Raw genomic sequence first — 27,502 nt, 5'->3', positions numbered from 1 at the left:
ACTACAAGCATTTCAAAGATTAATTGGCTTAAGAGGTATGTTTCAGCAGACACACACACACACAACCATTTTCTGATTCATATCCACATTTATGAAATAAAATGTTGCAACAAAAATGACTTATATGTGGTTAATTCGCATTACAATGACTGAAGGAGCCATTCATACAATTCAGGACACAATGAACAAAAAATCAACAGGGAGCTAAATTGACCTTCACTAATGCCAGAATGAGAAAAGCAAGATGAGATGACAAGTTTACTGTGAAATCAAGCTAGTGAGATAAGCTGTAATCCTATTCCCATTTACCTGGAAGTAAGCCCCATTGAATTCACTTTTGATTGTACAGTTACTTCTGATGGTTAGAATTACAGTCATAGATTAGCCACTTCATTAACTTTTATTTAAGGTACCACAAAACTCTTTGGTCTTTTTGCTGCAAAAGACTAACAGGGTTACTCCTCTGGGAGGTCATTAACTTTGAAAGGGAACATGCAGAGAAGGCACCTATTTTGTAAATATCTGTACATGGCTGAAATATGCATGGCTATTGTACACTACAACATAAAAAATACACTCTTATATTTCAGCAGCAGCAGACGACAAAATGGAAGAAAGGGCTGTGCAAAATAAACCAATTGCAGTGGAGTGGAAAATACCAGTTGGAAGTATGAATGAATGTACTTTCGACTATCCTTAGATGAAGGTACTTTTGACTGAGTTACTTCTGACTATGCTTACATGAAAATACCGGAGGTACATGAGACAAAGGTAGACATCACTGGCAGGCACAGGAACCAGCAACAGACAAGAGGAGGAAAAGCAGAAGAGAGAGTATAATAGGGTGAAACTAATTAGGAACGGCAAGCAAGCATCAGTGAAGCCTGATTTGGACAATGGGAAAGGGGAATGGTGGAAATTTGCAGCTGGTATCTCTGCTTATCCTCAAGTCATTGAATTCTACAGACAATATGACCTTAATAGATTTTATCTATTTCAGTATCCACAGGATGAAGGTGGGCTATGTTGTTCAATCTATGTGATCTTCTTCTATCAATAGCTCCACCATGTAGTCTACAAGCTGGGATTCGGCAGTGGGGAGGAGACAAAAAGATTGCAAAATATTGATTTCACAACTTAAAAATTACGTAGAGGGGAAAAAATATATTTTTATAGGCCATAAAAAGGTCTTGGAAACTTCATTTTCTTTCTCTCCTCTCATAATCTCTACTGTATAGACACCTTTGTGCAAATTACTTGAAAAGTATTGCTCCACACTGGTGGTGACTGGTGGCTACTGGAACTGGTAGGATGGAAGGTAAGGAGACCAACAGTAGGTGGAGCCAGAGCAAATGACAGTCAGAGCCAAGTAATATTAGTTTTGTCCACTTCCTCCACACAGCTGTATTCCATGAAGCATAAGACTGAGTCTAAAAAGGAGGAAGCTGACAAGCACTGGTTGTAAGAAGGCAAGAAGGCATGGGCTGACTGAAGGCAGTCTGAGGTTGCAAGTGCAGTGACCCATTTGCTGCAATGAACCAGTCTCTGCTGCTCCCCACGTCTTCTCTATTGGGGCTTTTGGAAAGTCTACTACAGCAGGATGAGGCCATACAAGCATCAGTTTTGTCGAAAAACTTCTACTGCTTTGATCACTGCCTTAAAAGTGTTTGATTCCATAGCCAAATTCATCTGTCCATCAGAATTTTATATTCACTCTCTAGCATGATGCAGCTCTCAAAAGCCATGAGAAAATTCACCCGCTTCCTTCTGCATTGGACATTCTCTTTCAAGGGATTTTTTTGTTGGCATCAAGCAATGTACTCTATGCAGGAGTAGAATACAGATCGAAGATTGGCAAGTAAAATGCTGAATATCGCTTTTGCTCATGACTAACTTGCAGTCTGGCTGTTTTACAGCAGTTTCATTGTATTACTTCAGATTAGTGAGTCGACGACAGGGCTGTGCATCAGGAGAGGGTGATTCTATTTCTGATGCTGTGACTCACTGGATTTTGGTCACCCCCCCCCCCCACTAGAACACAAGACTAATAATAGTAAGACCTACCTTTCTGGAGTTTGCAGACATTTTCAGGTAAATCTTAGCATGGCTGATGGATTTTATGGATGAGTTACAATTATAACATTAATCAACAATAATGTAGAATGCTCATATTTATAATATTGGCTACACTTGGAACACTGCAAGATCCAGCAGGGCTGCTCTTACAATAATAAAAAAAAAGCCCAAGCCCATTTACTTTATCTATACATATTTTTTTCATCTACATATGTTTTCACTCAATGGTACCAAGTTGCAGATATCTGCTAAAGGCACAGGCCCAGTGAAGGTTTTCTGCACTGTATACTGGTATACCTTTTGCTCTCCTGACACTCAGTTCAATGTCTGCTAGCATGTATTTATTACTGAGAAGTCATCCCACAAGCATGCAGGCTCGGTGCATGCTGAACAGCATTATTATTTTGAGAGGCACCTCCGAGCCATAGGACACCAGCTCCTACGATGCTCTGCCCTCTATCAACTTATTCTTGCCACATTTCAGCAAGACTAGTGTTACCCCTCCCCTCCCTATCCCCATCCATGGTATAGTTCCCTAAATTGCGGATGGAGCAGGTGCACTGAGCAGTAGTTCCTGTCACAACAGCCAGAATTGGGAGTTTCCAGTTGACTGCTCAATCCAATCTCAGCCAGCATTGGCCAGCGTGTGCCTTGCATACCAAAAGTTCCAGGTTCAGTCCCTGCTAGCATCTTCAGGGAGGAAACTCTAGTCTGGAATCCTAGAGAGCAGCTTAATAATAATAATAATAATAATAATAATAGTAATAATAATTTATATCCCGCCCATCTGGCTGGGTTTCCCCAGCCACTCTGGGCGGCTTCCAACAAAAAATTAAAATACAATAGTCCACCAAACATTAAAAGCCTCCCTAAACAGGGCTGCCTTCAGATGTCTTCTAAAAGTCTGGTAGTTGTTTTTCTCTGGTGGGGGGGGGGGGCGTTCCACAGGGCAAGTGCCACTAATGAGAAGGCCCTCTGCCTGGTTCCCTGTAACTTGGCTTCTTGCAGTGAGGGAACTGCAAGAAGGCCCTCGGCGCTGGACCTCATCAATGTACTGAGCAGGGCTGAGGAATTGGATCCAGTCAGTGGGTTGGATCCTTAAATCTCTTCCCCTACTTCCAACAGGCCAACTTCATTATAACATCAGGTGACAAGTACTAAGTGTCTTGATACAATGACTGATTACCTGCTCGGTGGTTACAATTATCCCCTTAGAAGTACAGGTGTGGTAGGGATTGAAATCAAGCTTGCAAATGGACCAAAAGCACCCAAAGGGGACCTCCCTAGTGCAGCCAATCCCAGTGGGGCTGTTAGTGAACCCTGCATGTAGAGGAACCATGAAGAACTCACTTCTAAGCTCCTGATTGTTTCTTTGGTGCTCCACACTTGGTGTAGGGCAGGTGGGCATGGTTTGGAGGAAATGCTGCCTTCTTCCCTATGGACCCTCTTGGGTGCTAAGATTGACAGAAGGTTGTTCCACCATCCTCCGGCTACTGCAGGAGAGGACATTATTTGTGGTAGCCCCTAAGTTGTGGAATTCCCTCCCCACAGACGTGCATCTGGCATCTTCATTATAGAACTTTCAGCAAATGTTCCTTACTCATTTGATACCTGAGATGTGTATATTTTTAGCACCCACCTTATTTCTGTGATCATTACATTGCTTTAGAGTGTTTTTAACACCATGTTTTAATTGTTGTAACCTGCTGGTGAAGGGTGGTTAAATAACAACCACCACAACTACCACTACCACCACCACCACAGCAGTGGTGTACATTCTTGGCAATCAATTCTTCAGCAAATCCCTACCATCACAGGATTTGCCTTGTAACTTAGCAGACAGAACTTTAGCCAAGTCAGTTGCTGTAAAGTACTAGTTGTAAGCAACACACATCCAAACACAGTACAAAATGAGACAGAATTGACAGTCACAGCTAACACCGTGGCAGCAACAGCAGCGAGAAGAGGCATTTTCTTCCACCTGTGTCAAAATCATGACGGTACAAGAGGAAGATATGATTAAAGACTTGCCACTCAAGAGGGATGAAGTGAGATTGTGTACAACTTCAGAAAGAAGTGAGAGGTGGCATAGAGGCAGAAAGGTGCCACTGGAGAGGCCATAATAAGAACTGGCTGGGGTGACATGCAGCCAAGCTTTTCTAGAGAGACCTGGGGCTGCTTCTGACAAAGACCTACGGGGATCTCTCTCTGTCTCCCTCTCTCTCTTGAGCTGTGTTCAAGGTGCAACCCAATTCAATTCAAAATCCTTTATCAGGCATAGCACACCACACATTGACAAACAACATATACAAACTGTATAAAGTACGGGTACAGCAAACACAATTTATCCTAGTCCTATTCTTAACTCCCAGAAATTAATCAATGTACATGAATAATATACAATTTAATATGAAATAAAAATACAACACAGCAACGTCACCTACCATTAGAAACCACTAAGTCTCTTTATCATGACCCATTATTTCATCATGGACAGCTCTTAAAAATTCGGCCACTATTAAAGTAATTTGATCATCGCTGTCCGCCAGCATGTCCTGGACCGTTGGTTGAGTACAAATCTGTTTTTTGAATTTTAGGGCCTCATATAATTGTATTCTGGCATAACTACCAAAATCACAGGAGAAGAATATATGCTCTAGAGTATCGAGTTCCTTTTTCCTGCATTTGCAGAGACGCTCAGATTCTGGGATAGCTAAATATCTTCCTCTCACTACCACCGAGGGAAACATGTTAAATCTGGCCAACATAAACAGCCTACACGATTCATGATTCTTCAGATTTGTCATGTATCCCTTTTGGAAATCTCTACACAAAGGGAGATTTAAGTGAATGGGAGAGCAGGTGCTGTGCTTTGCAACCTCAAGCATGGCGAGAGCACTTTTTTCTGTGAGAGTCTTCCTAATAATTTCCCATGTATCTTTGGGATCAGACATTTCAAAGTCAGTTAGAATGAGCCCTATAGAATCCAGTTTTCTCCTACATATCAGTGATAGATTGTAGATTGCACTATCACTTAAAAGATCGTAAAGTAGAGAATTAGGGGATAGGGCTCTATAATGGAGGAAGATCCAATATTTCAAGGTCCTCAGCCATGCTCTAACTGATAAAGGCAATATTCCCAGCTCACAACATATTGTTTCATATTTTACTGAGTTTGCAAGTCCTAATAATGCAACCCATGAGACTTCGGTTAAGAAGAATATGAGAAAGGGTGAATGTTAATAAAAGGATGCAGATGGAGAGGGAGAAAGAGTATATCTGGGCCACACAGAGAATTGATTAGCTGGTTATAAATTTTAAAATTGCAAAAATAAACCTTCTATCATTTAGAAAAGTGAAGTCTAAGAGCCCCCAAGAGTTATCGAGTCTCACTCCTGCAACAACAGGGTTTTTTTGTTTGTGTGTTTTTGCAAGAGCCATTCTACCCATCATACAGAAGGAGATGTTAGAATTCTGGACTATGGCTACATCTATACCAGCATTATGATACTATTTTAATAGTCGTGGCTCCCCTGAAGCATCATGGGAGCTGTAGTTTGTTAAGGGTGAACTGTAGTTTGTTAGGGGTCCCCTATTCCATTCACAGAGCTACAATTGCCAGAGTGGTTTAACAACCAAGCCCTCTTTCAAATGAACTCAGGGCGCCTGCCCTCCCTAGGCACTGACAACTGCCATTACGCCGCTGGTCATAAGTATTTGAGTGCCTTTGTCACAGCAAAATTGCTCTAGTTAATCTCTTTTTAAAATTGTGGCCAACAGGAGACTCTACACCCTGGTCACATGATAATCCTTCTGGACAACCCATTCTGAATTAAGGACCTTAAAATAGAAATCAATAAAACATTTTGACAATATTTCATCTCTTGAACATTTTGTCCACTGTCTCAGCCTATGCCTGCCTTCAATTTACTTATTTTAAAGTACTTACATTCCACTGCTTCTGAGCAAACAAATAATTCAAAAATCTTTGATGCATTTACATAGGTGGAGCCTTTTCTGACCAGTCCATGTTCGTTTCTGTCCACTTTCCCCTCGCTCCTTTTGCATCCCTTTATATTATTCTTTCCTCTTTGCTAATATCCACTACTCTTCCAATTTTAGCATCATCTATGAATGTCATTAACAAGTATGACTCCTCCATGAAGATTATTAATGAAGACATTAAATAAGGTTTGTGGGAAGGACCCAAATGTTCTGTCACTAATCTGTGCCATGTCTAGCTAGACACCTGCTACCAACTCAGACCATTTCCAATTTTTCATTATTTTTTCAAACACAATCCTCTTGCCATTTTTCGGTTATTGCTGCTTAGCACTTATAAAGCATTTTCTGAGTGCTGCATTAAAAGATAAGACAGTCCCTGCTTACAGACTCGGAATCTAATAAACATGATACAAAAGGAAAAGGGAATGAGGAGGGGAGAGGAAAGCAAGCACTGGAGCACTTGATGTGACAACGTTTCTATGCAAATGAAAAAACCAGAAGTTTCCCCCCTCATATTACTAACAAAAATGCCTCTTTGATCAGAAGTACTGAAGATGTGGCTGGAAATCCCTGCATTTATAATAACTGGAAAAAGAAACACATTAAAGTAAAATTAATCCCAGAACAGTGCTGGTGCTACAGAGATACTGATGTGGCAAAGAGGACTGAATATTAAAAAAAAAGAAAGCTTTATTTATATGTCTGATTTTTATTCATGCTTTAACAGGTTATAGTTGGGTGTTATAGTAGGGAATTGGTAAATGTTAGACTATTTAGAAACAATAATAAAATATGTATACAACTAATAATAATGATACACTGGGGAAATGGGGCTTTTAGTTTGGCTCCCTTATGTCCTGCACCCACTGGACTGAAAAGATTGCTCAGGAACCAGCATCAACATTTCCATGCCAGCTCCTGTGCAGACCTGAAAATAATTTTTCAGGTTTGCCGATCCCACCGGTATCAAATTATTAGGTGCCTGGATTTGTCAAGGCCTGAATGCCTATTTCAAGAAAGAGGATGCACAAGCTCCACAAAATGTGTCTGGAAGATTGCCCAACATGTCTAAAAGTTTTCCCCCAGACACATTTATTACCTTTCCAATATTACATTTTCTCACATCTTTAGGCACGGACTCCCAAGACTGCACTTCTGTGTTTAAAATAACGTGAAAGGCAACCCCGAGGAAGCAAACCCTACCATAAATCTTTACGTATTGTCAGAAAGAGCGGTGATGAATGGCTGAAAGTGTCTCACAAAACCTTACGTGGAAATTGCTTCTGTGTATCTGAAACAGGTAAGCATTCCCATAGAAGCTCCGCAAATTGTTCTTAGCGCAATGTAGCAATTCTCTATCTACAGAAGCCTGTTCCAAACACAAACACTTTTGAGCATCACTGGAAGGAAATCGAACCCAGCGCAGATGAACAGGTGAGTCTATGCAGATAGCATTTGGGTTTCAGCTCTCAATATTTCGCATTTAGTAAATATTGCTTAGCCTCCTTCTCCCTAAAACTCCTCCCAACTCTTCTTACCCCTAAGGAATGTGAGACCTGCATGTTAAAAACTGGAATAAAAGGGTGTGGTGGGAGAGGGAGTTTCAGGTTAAAAGTGACTAGCAGGCAAAGGTTTTGACACTTCCTCTGTTCCTGACCTTTTCAGGTGCAAAGCATCCCCTCTCTATCCTAGAAAACCCACCCAATTGCTGAGGTCACAGAGGCACCAACCTGAGCAGAAGATTGGGAGGGCGATGACACGCACATGACATGCGTGTAACACAGGGAGGAGCCGGGGTGGAGCCAAATGCAGCGGCAGCACGGCTTCTATAGCTGATGGCTCCTCCTCTCTAGTGCTCCGTCTCTTCCTCCTCCTACCACTGTCATTGGCTGGGGGCTGCTTCCCCCCCCCCCTTCACCTCCATGGCAGGAGAAGGAGTCACAAGCCACTGAAGCCACACAGCGCTGCTCTTGGCTCCGCAACTGAGTGGTCTCAACATTGGGGTTGTCCTGTCCCCCCCCCAACCAAAATATTTTATTGGGGCAACTGAAGAGACCTGGGCCCCCTAAAGTTGATGCCTATGTAAGGTCAACATGGGAGGCCCCACCTGCTCTGCGGCTCACTCTTTTAGGAGGTGAGAATGAGAGAAAGATACCTTTCGGTAGTCTGCACTTACAAGTAAACCACTCAAATCCAAACCTCCCAGACTAATTGCACAGAGAAGAACATATACTGTATTTTTCCATCTATAAGATGCCCCCATGTATAAGATGCCCCCTATTTTGGGGGACTCAGATTTAAGAAAATGGGGGGAGATGGCCCCGTGTATAAGACGCCCCCTAATTCCTAATTTTTGACATTATTTTAAGGGGGGGAACCTAGTCTTATACACAGGAAAATATGGTACTTTGAATTTTGCACTTCTCCGAGCTTTGCAGTACTGTTCTCAGCTAAAAAACATAACAAAAATGCATGAAATCATATGTTTTAGGATAATTTTTTTTTTAGAAAAGGCATACATTGAGCTAAAATAATCTATTTAAATATATATTTTGTGGTACATAGTGCAATGTATCAAATACTCAACAACAATATAACCAAAGTGAAAACAAACAAGTCCATGTATGTGCCATAGTAAGACTGGTGATATTTTAATTGCCCATCCCAGATAATGAACCTCTCAAGCTAAAGTGAAAAACAGGAATGAAGAAAGAGCACATGGCAGGGGCTGGGGCCTACTAAAGGCTTCTCTCTTTTTTTTGCAGGGGTGGGGAGAGGCAAACTTTGTACAAGGCCAGAGTGACAATCCTCTGTACTCACTTGGGAGAATGAATGGAAGAATCACTTCTCTTGGCTTCTCATTTCCCCAATAACAAATTCAGTTCACTTTTGCAGCAATTTGTGATTCTTTTCTTTTTATAAAAACCCTCATGAAAATTCTTCAGCATTTTAGCGTGAATTTGCTCCTCACAAACACATTTTGTATGCACTGCTGACCAATATACACAGTAGTGCAAGCAATTTACCCTCATATAATGCATCTTTGTTATGTTATTTTCACCAATATGATCATTTTTTTATGCACACACTCTCCTAATGTAAACCACATTTGGCTGGAGAACCAAATCCCAAAATTTGGGCCAAGAGTAAATTTTAAAGGATGGCTATATTCCAGTTCTCATATCGCTTTGGAATGTGTGGATTTGATAAGTTCAGCTTTTCAAATGAAAACTGAATCTTATTTTTCTGCCATCCCAACTCAGTTGCAGTTCAGGAAACAGGCATAGGAATGAACAGAACACTGTATGAGCCATTGTGTTAGATGGCCTACTATCTAGGGTCCTGGAGTGTGGTGTGGAGCAGGAGTCACCCTAATGCTTCAGCAGAAAGGCAGGATAAAAATATAAATCAAGGAAAACATATAAATAAATACATAAAGATTTAATTTACTGAACAAAGCAATGAAAGGGGGTTCCTTATACAGTGTGATGTGCATAGCTGAAGCCTTAATTACTTGGGATCCATTTGCCCGCTTACCCAGGACGTAGAGGTGACAAAAAAAGCACCAGGGATTCAGTTGCTTCGGAGAAAAAGTTTATTGTGATCTGCGCAGAGGCCACCAGCGGAATTATTTCCAAAGGCTGGGGGGGCCTAAAACACGTAAGCAAGCAGTTTTTATACCCTAGCAGCACCTCCCAACCACCCCACCACCAGTAACTTATCATATCATATTTCCCCCTTTGCCTTATGGCCTCATTGGGTGTTGCCAGAGCATTTTGGCAGTGCACTCCTTTCGCTTATCAGCCAAGCCTGCATATCTTATTTGCTCCAGATGCATTTCTCCTCCTGCTCTCCGGGCGTTGCCTTCCAACTGTCAATGCACCCCCCTGCCCACTCCCTTCATAGCCTCACTTTACCCTTCATCAGGCAAAGGAACCCTGTCTTTTTTTGGTGACCCTGCACAGAAATAGTTATTAATAATTACTAATTCATTACCAGCCGCTGTGTGATGCCTAGTTGGGCAAACACTGCTGGCATTACTGTATTTGATCGGAGTTAATAAACACAGTGGAATACCAGCCGTGCTGCAGCCTTGGCTCCGCATTGCCCTCAGGAGGGAGGTGATATTTTAAAGCAGCAAGAAGAACACAATCCCTGCTTCTATTCTATTGTGCTCTCGCACTTTCCCTCCCTAGTAACTATTCTACTGAAACGCGTCTGTTTCTCTGGCCTGAAACCTGACATGTTGGGGAGGGGACTCCATTAAACTATACTGTGTGTGTATACAGAGCAACTGCATCCCAGTTCACACCGTGGCCTAGCAGATTCTGATGGTTCAGCTCCCAGTGGAGCCTGACTCATATTTATATATCATGCACACAGAGCTGCAGAGGAGGAAGAAGGGACAAAAGTAGAAGCAAGACGAATGGGGGGGGGTGCCCATTATCTCACTTCCCTCCATGTAGCATAGGTCTTAGAGTATTTTTAGATTACAAGGGGAGTCATGCAGGAGACAGCAAATGCCGTGCTCCTCGTCCCTAACTTGCAGAGCAATGGCACAGTTTTAGGACTGCTTTACACCAGGTTGCTTCCTTGCATAGATATCACTCCCAAGTTGGGAAAAGGAGGCACACCATGCACACATCACCATATGATTGGTTACATCAAGAATGACGAGCCCTTGTCAGCTCGAGAGCTCCGTTCCCTTCTGGGTAACTTTCCAGAGGCAGTAAAAGCAGGCAGAGCAATGAATGCAAATGTTGCATTTGCACAGTAGACATGCCCCTCTCTGTTCTTCATCCAGGGAAGCAAGAGGCATATCAGAGTTCAAGGACACCTTCCAGGCAGTCAAGAACACTCAAAGATAGTGTGAAGCAGGGCCAGTGAGGGATGTGGCTTCAGGAGAGTCCTGAGGCCCAGATAAGGAGACTTGGATGGCCATGTTTGGCCCTGGGCCCGAGGTTCCCAACCCTGGGTTAAATGTTGGAACATGTATTCATTCATCTGTGTTCTTATGCTTCAGCAAACCCAGACATAGCTAAGGCTCCATCTGCACCATACATTTAAATCAGCAGCAAACCGCTTTAAACAGTGATGACTTCACCCAAAAGAGATTTTGAACTATAGTTTGTTAATGAGGATGCCAAGAGTTTTTAGGAGACACCTATTCCCCTCACCGGGACACGGGTGGCGCTGTGGGTTAAAGCACAGAGCCTAGGACTTGCCGATCAGAAGGTTCGCGGTTCGAATCCCCGCGATGGGGTGAGCTCCCGTTGCTCGGTCCCTGCTCCTGCCAACCTAGCAGTTCGAAAGCATGTCAAAGTGCAAGTAGATCAATAGGTACTGCTCCGGCGGGAAGGTAAACGGTGTATCCGTGCGCTGCTTTGGTTCGCCAGAAGTGGCTTAGTCATGCTGGTCACATGACCCGGAAGCTGTACGCCGGCTCCCTCGGCTAATAAAGCGAGATGAGTGCCACAACCCCAGAGTCGGTCACGACCGGACCTAATGGTCAGGGGTCACTTTACCTTTTTTATTCCCCTCACACTGCTACAATTCCCAGTGTGTGGTTTAACAATTCTTTTTCCTGGGCAGACACAGAAAACTGCAGAACAAGAAAGGAGATTTCGACTAAACATTAGGAAGAATTTTCTGATGGTAAGAGCTGTTCTGCAGTGTAACTAACTTCCCTGAAAGGCAGTGGACTCTTCTTCAGAGGTTTTTAAACAGAAGTTGGATGGTTATCTGTCAGGGGTTCTTTAGCTGTGATTCCTGCTTTGCACGGGGTTGGACTAGATGACCCTTGGGATCCTTCCAACTTTACAATTCTGTGATTCTAAGTATCCAGGGAGAAAGGTCACTTAATAATCTACTGAGCAAGGCTTCCTAAATCAAAGCACATTTATAACAGGGAATCAAACCAATAAAATGTCTGTAGCTTCTCCAAATGCTACCAGCACAGTCCAAGAAAACAGGGTAAGGGCTGGAAATTCTCCCTTCTTTGCTTAAGGCTCTAATTTGCTGCTGCAAAGCCATTATCCATACACATACCAAATGCTTGTAAATTAGACTTCCAGTGAGAATGTTTACATTTGGCATTTAATTCATCTGACTACGCCTGGGGCTTTGCTACCGGCTCCTCCATAGGCTCCTGATGTTACCTGGACTAGTTGAAGGAATATAAATCATATTATTCTGTGCTTTAAAAAGCTCTTTTCAAAAAGTACTGGAGTACTGAAAGTAGTTTAATACAGAGACCAAGATTTCAAAGCAGGCCTGTGAGATGGGGTCTTAGGGATTGGGGGAGAAAGGGGAGTGTAGGGGACATTGCCAAGTTCAAAATCCCACACCTAACATCTTAGCTTCAAGGAAAATGGAAAAATAATTACACACTTCCTACATGACCAATAAACACTAGTGTCCCAAGGGGCAACCTTCTGGTGAAATCCCAAAACTAGTTCCAGAAATGGTCCCTAGGGTTGTTTGAACATCACACTTATACAAGATACAATCTGTGGTCCTTGTTGCTTTGCCACCTATATTAGGAACACAGGAAGCTGCCACTGCTCCACTTTGCTCAATACTGTCTATGATGATTAGCAGCGGTTCTCTGGGTCTTAGTCTTTTCTAGCCTTAACTGGAGAAGCCAGGGATTTAAATGGAGACCTTCTGCTTGCAAAGCATGTCCTCGGAGCTGCACCCACCAAACCACACCCCACCACATGATGTGTATGCTTTCCTTATCTCTGCTTCTCTTGGATAGGCTGCTACAAACAAAGGAAACTGCCATATACTGAATCAGAAGACTGGCCCATCGAGCTCCATGTTGTCTATATTGATTGGCAATGTGTCTCTAGGATTTCAGGTGGGATCTCTCACAACTCCACCTGAAGATGTTAGAAGCTGAACCCAAGACAGTGGACCCTCCGGATACGAGCTTAATTCATCCCAGGGGTCCGTACTTACCCCAAAAAGTCCGTATCCAGAGGCGCTGCTTCTGCGCATGCACACGGCACGATAGAGTGCTTCTGCACATGTGTGCGTGGTGAAACCCGGAAGTGTATACACTTCCAGGTTTGCCACATTCACAACCCGAAATTATGTTACCCGAAGGTAACATAACCCGAGGTACCACTGTACCTTTTGCATGCAAGGCAAAGGCTCTGTCCCATAGACACGGGTCTGGGGCTTAGCATAGCCACAGCAAGTATTGCAATGGTGTGAGAAAGATGTGGAAGAGTAGAGGGAGCAGCAACAAAAGCAGCCCTCTGTGTCCCAACTCTTCTTAATGCTGCCCTAGCCCATGGGTCTAATAACAAATCCCTTACACAGAAGTTATCAATAAATGTAGGACAAGCCCAGGAGGAGCACAGTAAACCTAACTTCCTTCTCTACAGCAGGCAGATCTCCCAAAGACTCCAGTTTCATAAAAGGAAGAGAAGTACAGTTTGAAGCAACCATAATCAAAGCTGTTTACTCCTGTCTCTCAAATTCCCTTTATCGCTGACACAACCACTTGGCGAAATCCCCCACTCTCTAAGAGGACCACAAATATGAGAGACCTTTTCTCTAAAATAGTGTTCAGCACTTACACCATGACCTACAACAGGGTAATGTCCTAACCTGAAGTGGGTCAACCGTTGGCACCATAACCTTTCCAAAATGAAGCATTCTGAATAAACAGACAACCTGATTTGTTTGCACAAAGCTTGTGCCATGGTTAGACTGTGTCATTTATTCCAATCTGTTTACAGGATAGTCATGCGACAATGATAATTCATCCTGATTCGCTTGTGTGGGGTTCACACGTTCTCCAATTAATTCTTCACTCATTCCACACCTTTCAATGCATTTCACCATCACTTTCCTAACAGCAAAATGTTTTTTGACAGAGCCGGTTAGGGGAATCCCGCCCATATCATCTACCAGATTCCCCCTTACCCATCTGCCTGATGATGCTTCCAACAAACCCCAAAATGCTGGTAAGATGGAACTTCCTTTTGCAGAAGCCTTGCTAAGTATTTCCTAGTAAGGCCTGTTCTAAAGTTCCTTTAATCCCAGTTTAGTGTTTTAGCTCAGAATTTCTGTTGTGAATGCTGTCCCTTCTATTAAAAGGATTTTGCTGTCTGTCCACAGCTCATGAATCCCCCAGACAGCAGTTCAGGAGGATGGGAGAGATCAGCACAGTCTGGGTTCAGGTACGGGACCGCCTCTCCTGGTATGTCCCACAGAGGAACTTACGGTCTGCAAATAAAAACATCTTGAAGATCCCAGGCCACAGAGAGGTTAGGCTGGCCTCAACTAGAGCCAGGGCCTTCTCGGCCGCGGCTCCAACCTGGTGGAACGCTCTGTCACAAGAGACTAGGGCCCTGTGGGACTTGACATCTTTCCGCAGGGCCTGCAAGACAGAGCTGTTCCACCAGGCCTTTGGCCAGGGCACAGCCTGACCCCCCTCCTCTGGCAATCTGCACAGAATTTTGCTTAATGGTTGCCATCAATTTGATTTTAATTAATTTTTATAATGAAATATTTTTAGAATCGTTGGATTATTTTGATTGTTGTTAGCCGCCCTGAGCCCAGCTTCGGCTGGGGAGGGCGGGATATAAATAAAATTTATTATTATTATTATTATTATTATTATTATTATTATTATTATTATTACCAAGTAGCTGGAAGGGACTGGATGTGCTGGATAAGCTGATTTGCTCTCCTTGCAACCTGCATGCACACCTGCCCTACGAAAGCTTCCCCAGACAGCAGTGCAAATGGGCGCGAGAGATCAGCAGGGGCTGGACGCAGGTGCCATGTGGCTAGTAAGTTCTAAATGTGCTGGATGAGTATGTGTGCTCTCAACCCCAACCCCCCTAAGAGAGAGAGAGAGAGAGAGAGAGAGAGAGAGAGAGACTGAAAGTCGAAAGGCAGATAGACTTACTAGGCACACGGTTGATGGCTTTGAGGGGCCTCAGAACACGCACAGTGCGGATTGCAGACAGGTTGATATTCTGGAGATCCAGAGAATATTCCACCATCCTGCAAAAAACGGAGAGAGGAAAGATAATGGAAAGTGAGAGACATGCTTGAAACTAGCAGGGGAGATGAGCAAGGCAGGAGCTGAAGCTGTTCACATAGGCAGGATGGCACAAAATCCCTTCAGTGTGTCATTTCTTCCTCATCAGACTATCCTGAGACTTTGCTGGTAGAGAAGTATTAGAAATGAAGCACTGCTCCATGCATGCTAATCATATGTGAGTGTGCCTCCTGCCCGCTCGCCAAGGCTGGAGATACCAAGCAAATGACTGACATTCAGGGCGGCATATCTCACGCTGCATGTCAACGAAGGGGCGTTGGTGACACTATTGAGACAATGATCAGAGCATGGATCCCCTCTGGGAGACCCTTAGAACTGAGCATGAGCACCTGGTGCTTCACAGAAGCAGGCGCCAAAATCCCACGGTGGAAAATCGAGCTGCCACAATCCATGCCCTTTGGAATAGAGATGAGCTAAAAGAGCAGCTCTGATAAGCTGTCACGAACTCCTAGCCTGGAGACTCTGCTGAGCCCTCTTCCTGGCATTTACCTGCTTTGTTTGTTGCAAGGGATAAGGGACTTTGCTGTGGTTATAGAACACTGCACCCCCCCATTGCCCTGGAGGCGGGAGAGAAAAGATCAACAAAGGGGCCACCAAGCCAAAAAACATTGGAAGCGAGCTCTTGAACCACAGAGGCTTGATGGGGGAGGGGGAAAGGTTAGCCTGACACTGAGCACAGTGGCATCAAACAGATTTCCTGACCCAGATGGTGGCACTTGTGTATGCAATACATATTTTCTAGGAGTTTCCTTTGATGCAAGAAAGCAGATACTGCTGTTTAGAGATGAGAAACTGGTGGTGGGAGAGATGACGATGACAAAATCTGACTCCCAAAGACCTCCCTCCTCACATCTGGTCCTCTGAACCCATAGGCCTCTCCCTTTCTGTATCATGCAACTGCCTTTCAAAAGCCTTTGGAAACTTCAGGTTTCTCTGGAAAGAGACACTCATAGCACTTCCACTCTCCAGCACTATTCCAGCTTCACTGGTGGTTACCAATTTGTTTCCAAGCCAAATTCAAAGTGCTGGTTGTAACCCTTAAGCAGAGGTGGAGCTAGCTGCTTTGGCACTCAGAGTGGGCACATACTGTGCACTTGGGGGCGGGGCTAGCTGCCTGTGGGGGTGAGGCTAGCGTCCCAGGGGGGCGCCACCCACAGCGAGCATCCTGGGGGGGGGCACCGCCCATGGTGAGCATCCTGGGGGGGTGGTGATGTCACCCTCCTTCAAGGATGACACCTGGGGCGGGCCGCATCCACCGCACCCCGCTTCCTCCACCAGTGCCCTTAAGACCTTCAGAAGTCTGGGACTTGGACATCTGAAAGACCTCTCCCCTCCCCATGAACATACCTGTGTGCTCCCCTGTTGATTGCCCCCTTGACAGTCAAAGCATGGTGGATATGAATGCCCCCCATCCATATATATATATATATATATATATATATATATATATATATATATATATTTTTACTATGGTGATGAGAGCCTGCCAGTGCACTTCACTGCTGACCTTTTGACAAGCAGCAAAAGCTGGGTTTTTTTAAAGAAGATCTTTGGGGCTTAAGAAGTAATTATTTGGTCTCTTCCTGGTTTTTTGGGGTGTGTGTGTGTGTGTGTCTGGTTTTGTTCTCATGTTAGTTGTGTTTTATGTATCATTGTTTTAAACTGCTTTGTTACTATAGTTTTATTAATGAGATGTCATGAGCTGCCTTGGTGGCCTGGTCTGATAGAAAGGCAGGGTAGAAAGGTCGACTAAATATGCAAGTAAATACACAGAGCTGTCCCAAGCATGGCGTAAAAGTGATGCTGAGTGTGTTTAACCCCCTGTTCCCAACTTCCCAAGTCTATGTTTCATTGAACTGGCTTTATGTATAAATAAAATTGCATTCCTAGTCCAATCAGCATGGCCTAGGCTTTGGATATGTAACTTGCGCGAACCGCATTTTATAGAATCATAGAATTGTAGAATTGGAAGGGACCCAAAGCATCATCTTGTCCTATCCCTTGCAAAGCAGGAATCACAGCTAAAGAACCCCTGGCAGGTAGCCACCACGTCTCTGTTTAAAAACCTCCAATGAAGGACAGTCCAGAATTTAATGGAAAGAGAGCTGTATTTGAATAGGTAATTTTTTATGGTGCACATGGCATTATGCTTCAATCACGCCTCACACCAACACCAAGTGAGATGCTGGTGAATGATTTTTAAAACAATTTCCTTCTTGCTGTGAACAGCAGCAGGAGTTTTGGCAGTGTCCTGTTTTCCATAAGAACCTGTCTTAACCTTGACTGACCCTGAGTGGCACAGAGAGGAAGGAACACAGCTGAGACTGAAAGACCAGCAGCGTAAAGCTGCATTGATGCAGAACCCAGACAGGGTCCAACACTGAGCCTGAACTAAAGCCTATCAGCCAAGAGCACTGTGAATCAAAACTTTCAATTTGGGACCCCCAAGTGAGCACTCCTGAGTCAGATTCCCGTGAGGAACCTTTCCCCATTACAATAGGAGCCTCATCCTCCTCACTCCCATGCCTGTTTGGCAACAAGGGAAAGCAACACCCAAGGTGGGAAATGTCTGCTAAGTAACTGAGTGGCAAGCTCTGGGCCAGAAGAATGTTCCTTTAATGTTCAGCTGGTCAGGAAGGGAGCAGAGCCTTGGAGGGGTGATCTAGCCCAGGGAAGATAAAGGATCTCAGTTGAGGTCCAGAGCTCGTACAGAGCAAGATGTTCACTTGCAGCTATCCAAGGTCCTGAAATTCCAGCCTGCCACTACAATCTCCCTAACTATGTGACTTGACAATTGACCAGGTGAGCCACTGTCAGACAATTTCCATGTGCCCTGTGGACTCATGGTCAGAACAGGAAGGAAAAAATCTGAACTCTTTAGTTCTGTTTTCTGTTGTCCTGGATCATGCACAGAACTGAACAGCTAATGAACGAAAGGCGAGGTGGAGTATCTGTTGCTGCTCCCTCTGGGAGGGGTGGCTGATGAAGCACTTCACCTGCATCTTAGCTTCCTAATAGTGCTGACTCTTCAGCCCTTGGTCAAATGGAACTATGCCCCCTGCTAAAAACTGGCGTACCAGAACAACTGCCAGAATAATACACTCACGTGACATTTCAGCCAACTGTAAAATAATGCTGTCATCCTTGTTCATAGCCCACCCCTACCTTCTGTGATGGTTCTTTCCTGCTCACTCATTCCATACATATCCAAATTCCAACTTTTTTCTTTGCTAAGGGAATACATGGCACCCTGAACTGCTTGGGGGAGATAAACTACAGTGGGTTCTTTCCACCCTGCTGCCTTTCATCTTTGAGAAGGCACATTTGTCCCATTCCTACTGGGCTGGACTGACTGGCATTAAGAGCCTAAACCATCTCCACCTATCATCAAGCAAAGCTGAGCAAGTCCTGTGCTCTGAATGAACCATGCACATAAGATGATATATCCATACTTCAACCAGTTTGGCTCCAATAACATTCTAGGAAGGACTGGTATGCCAGAAGGCAAATAACGGAGGGACATGAAGGGAATAGAAACTGAATTCTTGTAGGCAATAGTGTCTGGATCTGCCTCTCAGGGCTTATTAAAAGTTGATTTTCTCACCATCAGGCCATTCCCAAGGAAGGCTAAGCAGACTTCTCTCAGCTGACTGTGCTGGAGGAAATAAGTGCAGGAAGGAAATGTGAGCTGGGATGAGGGATTCAAGGGGAGACCTCAGATGGTCACCTTGAAACCTTCAAGGAAAACTAATTGAAAGACCAGAAGCAGGGGAGTATAAGGCCTGAAGAAGGAGACATTTCCCACAGAGCCTTCATAAGTCACCATTAACTTTTTTTAAAGTCTTAAGTGTTTTCATTTATTGCTAGACTCCTTGAAAGGTGGGAGTTGAATATATTAGGTCGGGGGAGTGGGGAGGATAAAGAATCAAGCTGGAGGAACCCAAGTCAGAGAGAGGGGTTTGGTTTGGAGATGAGGTGGTGGCCAAGCACAGAGCTTTCCAGTATTGCATAAGGAAAGGGGATAGCAGGAGCTGAGGTGTCTTATGAGGAAAGAGAAACATGTGGTTATACAGGTCTAATCCTGAGTGGAAAAGAGGCTCATGAAGCCTGACTGGCCCATGGTCTCATTCCATCTTAGTCACAGGGAGACAGAGAGATTGTCTTATAGAGTATTTTTGGACATGTAACATAAGTGGTCTTTGAGAGCTCCTTGTATGCTATTTATGAGCATGTCTGGTCCTTGTTAAGGCAGAAGGGAGAGTGGAAGAGAGGCATTTATGTAATGCAAATGTGCATTCTGATAAACGACTGGATGGGGAGAGAGGGTGGGCATTCACAGCACAAACTGAAAAGAGGAAAGAGTCACTTTAAGAACCCTGTGTGAAAATGCCCCAGCAGGCCAATCCTATGTGCTCAGATATAAGTCTGTGAGCTCAAGCAAATGTGTGCATAGGATTGCAGCCTTAGAGTGACTTTGGATTTTATGAATCTTCCCTGGAGGAGATTTGTGCCAAGTGCCCTCGCTGGAAGTCAATAACAAAATCTCTGCTGGCTTCGATGAGGTGAAAGTCTTGTTTCAGGTATGGCTGCATCTCTATTGCTGGCTTGACCTGCTGCACCCCAATTAAGGGAAACACAGACAAATAGAGTATCTGGGCTTTCACAAAACCCTGCAGCCTACGCAACAGGATTTTTTCCTGAATAACCTTTAAAGCAGAGCAGTTTCAAGAAGCAGCAGGGTGCGCACTGCTGACTGTGGTGTGGGGGAGGCTGAGGGCCGGCTCAGACAGTGACAATGACCCAGCATAGACACCTCAACCTGAGAGCTGTTAAAAAGGAAATATTTTGTTTCTTTTCTTTTTTAAAAATTCATTAAGGGGTGAAGAGGAGTGACTCTTCCATTTTTCGGGGCACTCTCACTTCAAAATGCTCCCATTTAGATGTACTATTCCATTGCAATAAAGGTCACTTAATACAAAGCCAATGCATTTTAAGACCAGAATGGAGAAACATTTTTTTTTAATCTGAAATGAGGGTATGGAGGGAAAGCCTCAAAGTCAACCTGAAATGGAAACAACCTATTTACAACTAGATGAACGTGCCACTTAAAGTTAATAATGAACCATTTTAATTTAAAACAAATTAAGCTCCTGGGTGCCTGTCAGTCATTACAATGGCTTATACTAATTGGCCTGACAGCTATTAGGGGGGGGGGGCAAGTTTGCCTCTAACAGGGCAATGGCCTAGAACATGGCTTCTTTTACCTTAAAGGTAAAGGGACCCCTGACCATTAGGTCCAGTTGTGACCGACTCTGGGGTTGCGGCACTCATCTCGCTTTACTGGCCGAGGGAGCCAGCGTACAGCTTCCGGGTCATGTGGCCAGCATGACTAAGCCGCTTCTGGTGAACCAGAGCAGCACACAGAAACGCTGTTTACCTTCCCACTGGAGCAGTACCTATTTATCTACTTGCACTTTGACGTGCTTTTAAACTGCTAGGTTGGCAGGAGCAGGGACCGAGCTACGGGAGCTCACCCCGTCACCGGGATTTGAACCACCGACCTTCTGATCGGCAAGTCCTAGGCTCTGTGGTTTAACCCACAGTGCCACCCGTGTCCCTTGCTCTTTTACTTTACTTTGCATCTATAAAGAAAGAACCTGTAAAAATGTTTGGAGGCTGTATGTCATGGGATGTCAGGTGCTCAGGGCTGGCCTCAGACATTTTGCTGCCTGGGATGAATGACAAGATGGTTCTGCCCCCACTTCCTTGGGGGAAGGGCTGTAGCTCAGCTGTAGATCACCTACTTCATAGCATTTCCAGGAAGAGTTGAGTGTGACCCCTATCTAAAATCCTGGAGAGCTGATGCTAGTTCCCCACCAACATCTGGTTGGCCACCATGAGAAAAGGATACTGGATTAGATGGGCCATTGGCCTGATCCAGCAGGCTGTTCTTATGTTAATCAGCGAAGACAATAGGTTGATGGGCCAATGGTTTGACTTAGTATAAGGCAACTTCCTCTATTCCTACATCCAGAAGTGGATAGTACTGGCAGCTGAATCTTGCTCCAGCAACAGGACAGTGCACCTGAGGGCAGAAGACTACCTTAGTGGATGCTGGGTAGACAGACAGTACAGCATATGCAGGTCTCTCCTCCAAGACCTCAATGCTGCTTCCTGCTACTCAAGATCTGCAGCCTGAGGTGGCTGCTTCCTCCCTCTGTCTAATGGTGGGTCTGAACTGGAAAGCGCTGTGGGGAGGGCTGGCTGATGCCTTCCATGGCCTACCTGTGAGCTGCTTTGGAAGCATCTAGTTTCACACTGTGGGGAATGGAATGAACATCTGGTCTATTCCAGCAGGCCTCTCCATATGTTCTTAAATCCCTGTTTATGGCAGGCACGTCAGCTATCGCCAGCTCCTCTTTAGAGAAGCAAGGAATGAGGCTGAGTGTCACAGGAAAGGGGATCAAAAGGAGAACCCAAATCTCTGAAGCCTTGCTCCTGAACATTCAGATCAAAAGGGATTAGAGCTGATAGAATTGATTGGTATAATTAATCAATTAATTCATGAATCATGTTAAAATTCAGTGCGGTCCCCTGTGGAAGAATTTGCAGGGCTGATGGCACTGTCATAAACAATTTATGTTCTTTTTCCCAAACAGGTGATGCACTTTCCAAACAATAAATGGTTTGTCTGTGAGAGTTTGACAACAAAGCCTTTTCTCCTTCATTAAATTGCATCAAAATGCCACATGCACTGAAATACTGTCATAAGTATTTTAACCAGTTAATGAACTGGCTCTACTGAAATATGGTTTTGTTCTGCTCTTTCATGGTGCACGCTGGAGTCCGCTTACACAAAGCCCTTTTTCCTTGGCACGCTGTAAGAAACAGTTGAACTGTAATACTTCACTGATGTATATTTGTGTGCCCATTCATTGAGTGGTGGGGAAAATACTTGGTCTTGCCTGGGCCCTTGAGGAAAGAGTGACAGGGCATTCCACAGCTCAGGGGTGTGTGAATTAGGATCCACAAAATGCACCTTTCAAATACCCACTAAGAGAAGAGGAATACATCTACACCTTTCCCAAGGATGCTTCTACATTCTCAGGACAACTCTAGCAACAACTCTAATCCTGAAAGTTAGCCAGGCCAACAACAAGTGCATTAAAGTTGGCAAATGATTGACTGATGAGTTCGAGAACCAAACCCTATTTGAGAAGGGGGCCATCGCTCAGTGGTGAAGCATGTGCTTTGTGTGTAGAAAGCCTCCATTTTGCCCCCAACCACCCAGGTCTCACAACTAAAATGAGCATGTATGCCAGTGGACTCACTTCAAGCACGAGCATGTCAAACAAGTGCTGCTATGCTCTGAGAATGCTTTTTGTAAGTGCATCAATCTATTCAACTGGAAGACAGCAATGGATCTCCTGCCTTGCATCTTGAGAATCCTCAGGTCTGGTTCACTCATGCATGCACATCATTTGATGTATTGTAATGCATTTTCAGCGCTGTTGTGTACAAGGCATTGGGAGAACACACAATGCCCCAGACAGAAGAACCGTCACCTCAGAATTGTCCAATCACAGATGGAAGTCAATGTTTGGGGCTGCATTCGTCAAGTAGTCAACGTGTATGTGCAAATCCTTCCTCTGCATTTGTGGGTATGCTTGCATACTATCGCCTGCCTCATTCCTCTCTCGCACCACCAGGGCAGAGGGCAGAATTCTCCTGACGGTTGCCATGTGTACCCACAAGGAATTGGAGAACCCACCATAGTCTCCTCATTACCCGAAGCCACTGTAATTTAAGCAAAGATACTTATTCTTAAGAGGAATATGTTACAAGAAAGTATATTCACCAGTGTCCTTATTCCAAGATAACAGCACAGGGGAAATGTGGGAGATTTATGAAGCCAAACAAAACTGTGCATAATTGCCAGTAAGAAAGGCGTTAAAAACCACAGAGAAGAGTCAGATTGGTTATGACCCCTCACCTTTGGGGAGGAAGGAAAAAAGGCTTGTTTCCTGTTCCTTTTCCTCTCCTCTTCTTGAGCCATGTAAGCTGAGCACATGTCCAAGGCTGGGGCTTCAGAATCAGACCACATGTTTGAGACCAAGTTTTCTTTTTTGTTTGTGTTGTTTCTGCTCTAGCACTGAACAATGCATGAGTGAGACCTGTGATTACTATAAGTAAAGCATTTAAACTTACTAAATGTTGTTGTCTATTCACTCCAAGAGGGGTAGAGCCAGGTGAGAATTGTAAGTGCTCAATAGCGGGACATTTAAAGGTCTAACAACAGATATCCCCCATACTTTGCAAATGCTGCATAGATCTGTGTTTTAAACTCTGCTGGTGGACTGTTTTGGCTAAAGACTAAGTTCAAAGCCCCTCCTGCTATTTTCAAATTCAGGGTCAGCCATTTTTTCTTTGCAGTTCCCCACGGATGTGGGACTTCAGGATTCCCCAGTTATTTCCCAACAGGAAATGCTTCAGTCTTCATGCCTACTGCATTTACAGGCCAGGGGCCATTTTGAAGCAAATTCTTCTCAGCAAGGAGATCCCACTAAGAACAATCAACTACACATCTTCTAATCTAACATAATATATGCTGTCATCTGCCAGCAGTGCCCTTTTGCTGTTTGCATAGGCTGACTAGCCAGGTCTTTACATAAAGGGATACATGGAAACGAATCATATATTAATAACTGTAAAAAAAAACAACAACAACAACCTCAAACAGAGTCCACCAACATGAAGCTGCCAAACTGGAATGCCTTAGCAAATTTGACACTTTGGGATTCAGCCTCAACAAACGCAGGATACGGCTAGCTCATTACAAGAAGAAATTGTCTTGGCTCGTGCTATTGATCATTCTGTGCCTAGTCATCAGACTGGATTCTGTATTAATGGGTGCTCTGAATACAACTATAACATACCAATAGCTATCTCTTGTATTGACCTTTCCCTCTCACTTTGTAAAAAGAAAAAGGGGAAAAACATTTTTTTTTCTTTCCTCCCCTAGTGTGTGTGTGTGTGTGTGTATGCATCTAACAAAGCAGGCTCAGGCCCACAAATGTTTACATTGCAAGAAATGTGCCAGCTGATTCTATGTTGGCTTTATTGCAATTGACCAACATACCTCATTTTTCTGGCATTTGTTACAAAAGGAGGGGAACATAAATGGGGTAACAGAACATTTCTGCATTCTAGTGGTTTTGATTCTAAGAAACATAAATTCAAATCCCAGCTTCAGACAGCCTGGTGTTCACTGAGGCCAATCGCTCCTCTCTCAGCTTCAGCTTCCCATCTGTAAAATGGGTGAACTATTTCATGGGGTTACAGCAAAGATGAAGCTTATCAAACGCTCTGCAGATCAGAAGTGCTACATGAATGCTTAATTATAATGTGCTCCGACTCTTTTCCAAAAATAAGACATTTTGTAAGTTCAACAGTACATAATTACATAGCGAAGGCTCCGAGCTTGAGAGCTGTCAGCACCTAATTCACTTCATGCATTATTAACTATCAAAGTTTGCTCCGGTTGCTGAATCAGCTCTTCTTGCCCAGCGCTAGGCCCTGGCCTTGTCCTCCCGTGCATCTAACCCAAAGGCTGTCTGCTCCCTGTAATCCGTCACTCAGCGCTGCTCCCAGTCCAAAAGATAAAGAGAGCATGTGTCAAAACCTTTCACAAAGGGACTTGTCGGAGGGACAAATGTTCCAAAGCAATCGGGTCAACCTGTTGATGTGTTGTGATTGTTTTCTCCTCTCCTCTCCACACTCCTTTCCATCTCTTGCCCCCCTCCGGCCTCTGCCACCACATCTATCCCTTTTTTTGTTTGCTCACATTTGGAGTAATACAGTGAAATGAGTCGTTTCCTGAAATGCAGTGGCATAGATGCAGCCCCCTCCCCCCCCCCCGAGCTCACAGAGAGAGGCAGATGGGATTTTGCGCAGCCAATAAAAAATATTCAAGCTCCTGTTAAACAAAAATAACTCAGAGAGACATGGAAGGCTCATTAAAAGGAAGAGAAAACCTGAGCAGAGGCGGATCATGTAAACAGAAATGGGGGTGGGGGAATATAGAGGATTGTAGCCAACTATTTTTTTACTTAGAGTAGACCCACTGAAATGAATGAAACTTAGTTAATTAAATCCATTCATTTAAGTGTGTCTATTCTGAGTGTGATCAATGCTGGCTGGATAAATAACTGCACATTCACCCATTCACCCACCCACACCCACCAAGCCTATATAGGAGACTCAATTCACATGTAAAAGCATAGATTCATATGCAAACAAAAATAGGGAAAATAACTGACTGCTCAATAAAACCGCCAACTTACAGCAGCAGATTTTTCAAATCAGTTACACTGTTCCAGCTAAAATTGATGTCCCTTAAAAATATCTCTTAGTTAAGTTATTGACATGTAAATGAAGACAGACGTGCACATTTTTCAGTGAGAACTGTGGAGATCTTTTACTGAGATCCATCATGCAAAATTTGGTTGCAATACCTTAGGAAGTGCCCAAATGCAAAGTGAACAGATGTACAAACAACTTTCCAAAATATATAGTAATAAAGTGTAGCAACTAAACACATCCTTTCCTAAATACTGACTATATTTTAAGGTGTTTTTAGCAGTGCGATATGAAGCACATGTATTTTAAGATTTACTAGAATATATCTATAGCTATAAATGCGCAATGGACTGCAAGAAGATCAAATGCATCCATTCTTAAGGAAATTAGCCCTGAGTGCTCACTGGAAGGACAGATTGTGAAGCTGAGGCTCCAATACTTTGGCCACCTCATGAGAAGAGAAGACTCCCTGGAAAAGACCCTGATGCTGGGAAAGATAGAGGACACAAGGAGAAGGGGACGACAGAGGACGAGATGGTTGGATAGTGTTCTCGAAGCTACAAACATGAGTCTGACCAAACTGCGGGAGGCAGTAGAAGACAGGAGTGCCTGGCGTGCTCTGGTCCATGGGGTCACGAAGTCGGACACGACTAAACGACTAAACAACAACAACAACAACAACAACATAAATGCGCAAGCCAGAAACACAGAGAAATAATCAGAGGGAGTTGGATCTTGTAGGACAGACAAGCTAGGCAGCCTGTCACACTTTTAAAATATAGCTTCTACCTCCTTTGTTCAGCTTGACAGTAGGAGATACCGTCCCACTGCATTTTAAATGTGAGGTATAATTCTGCTTGCAACTCAAGGAATGCCTTCATTTATAGTCAGACACATTACATTTACCGAACATGAGAAACAAACTTATTTGTGCTTGCACTGGAGAACTGTCCCCAGGGAGTTAAAGGCATCAAAGTTGGGAATAATCCAAAACTTATTACTCTCTCATCCCATTGTCCTTATCTGCATCAGAAAGCCAACACCATCTCTCTGTATGCAGAAGGCAGCTCGCTGGTGGTTAATAAACGATTTAAGCAAATATATACACGAACGGATTAGGAAGCTTAACCACTTTTAAAGTGGAGGGGAAAGTCCTGTGCAAAACGCTCTGAGCACAGAGCCTGTAAGGTAATTTAACGCATGCAGCATTCCTCTGCCACTTTCCTTTTGGATCATGGCGCAATCCTGACTCTTCCATGGGGATAAGGCTTTGCTTTGAACCTGACAAGTTATCTCCAAAACAAAATTGTTCAAAAAGCAATCTGGCAATTTCCTTCACTTCATTCTGCTAGTCTCAAGTAGTTATGTGCTTGCACCCAAAAAGCTCATTCAGCAGCAGGCTTGGGAACTGAGGTCCCCAACAAATAACTACAAAGAGGGAGGATGAGGTGTGTCATTTGTAGTGGGCAGGAGAGGGATCCAGACTTGAGCCTGCTCTTGTCATTTATCTAGTTTCTGACTTGGAATCCAATTGGCAGGTTGACTTCCACTCTATTACTGGGCCAAGTTCAAGGTGTTGGTGCTAACATAAAAGTCCCTGGACAGCTCAGGACCTGGTTACTTGAGAGACCACCTGTATCCCTCATACAGTTTATAGATTGCTGCAGTCTGTAGAACGGTTTCTTCTGCAAGTTCCAAAGATCTCAGAAGCCTGCTCCACAGAAACTCAGAGGAGGGCTTTTAGTGTGGCTTTCCCCATTCTGTGGAATAGCATTCCTGTCAAAATATGACCAGCGTCCACTATCTGCACTTTCTAGAAACATCTGAATATATTTTTGTTCCCACATATTTTCCCAGCTGCATAAATGGGTCTTTACCACAAGTGTCCATTTGTTAGGGTTTTGTTTTTGTTTTCAATGTATTGTGTTTTTAACTGTTTAAAATTATATGTAGATTGCCTTAAGACGGTGTTATAGA

General features: G+C 43.9%; 1 protein-coding gene across 4 annotated transcripts in view; it reads right to left on the bottom strand.

Annotated features, from left to right (window-relative positions):
• Positions 1-27,502, bottom strand: part of CACNA1I (calcium voltage-gated channel subunit alpha1 I) — a 292,566-nt gene that overhangs the window by 105,289 nt on the left and 159,775 nt on the right. For all 4 annotated transcript variants that reach the window (XM_081877575.1, XM_081877574.1, XM_081877577.1 and 1 more), the window contains exon 5: positions 15,011-15,108. In XM_081877575.1, the coding sequence (XP_081733701.1) occupies positions 15,011-15,108 (98 nt within the window). The remainder of the gene's footprint in view (positions 1-15,010; positions 15,109-27,502) is intronic.

This window comes from Podarcis erhardii, assembly GCF_964252035.2.
Source record: "Podarcis erhardii genome assembly, chromosome: 10".
Taxonomy (NCBI): domain Eukaryota; kingdom Metazoa; phylum Chordata; class Lepidosauria; order Squamata; family Lacertidae; genus Podarcis; species Podarcis erhardii.
The sequence above is the reverse complement of the archived record's forward strand: the minus strand, read 5'-3'. Positions and strand labels throughout refer to the sequence as shown.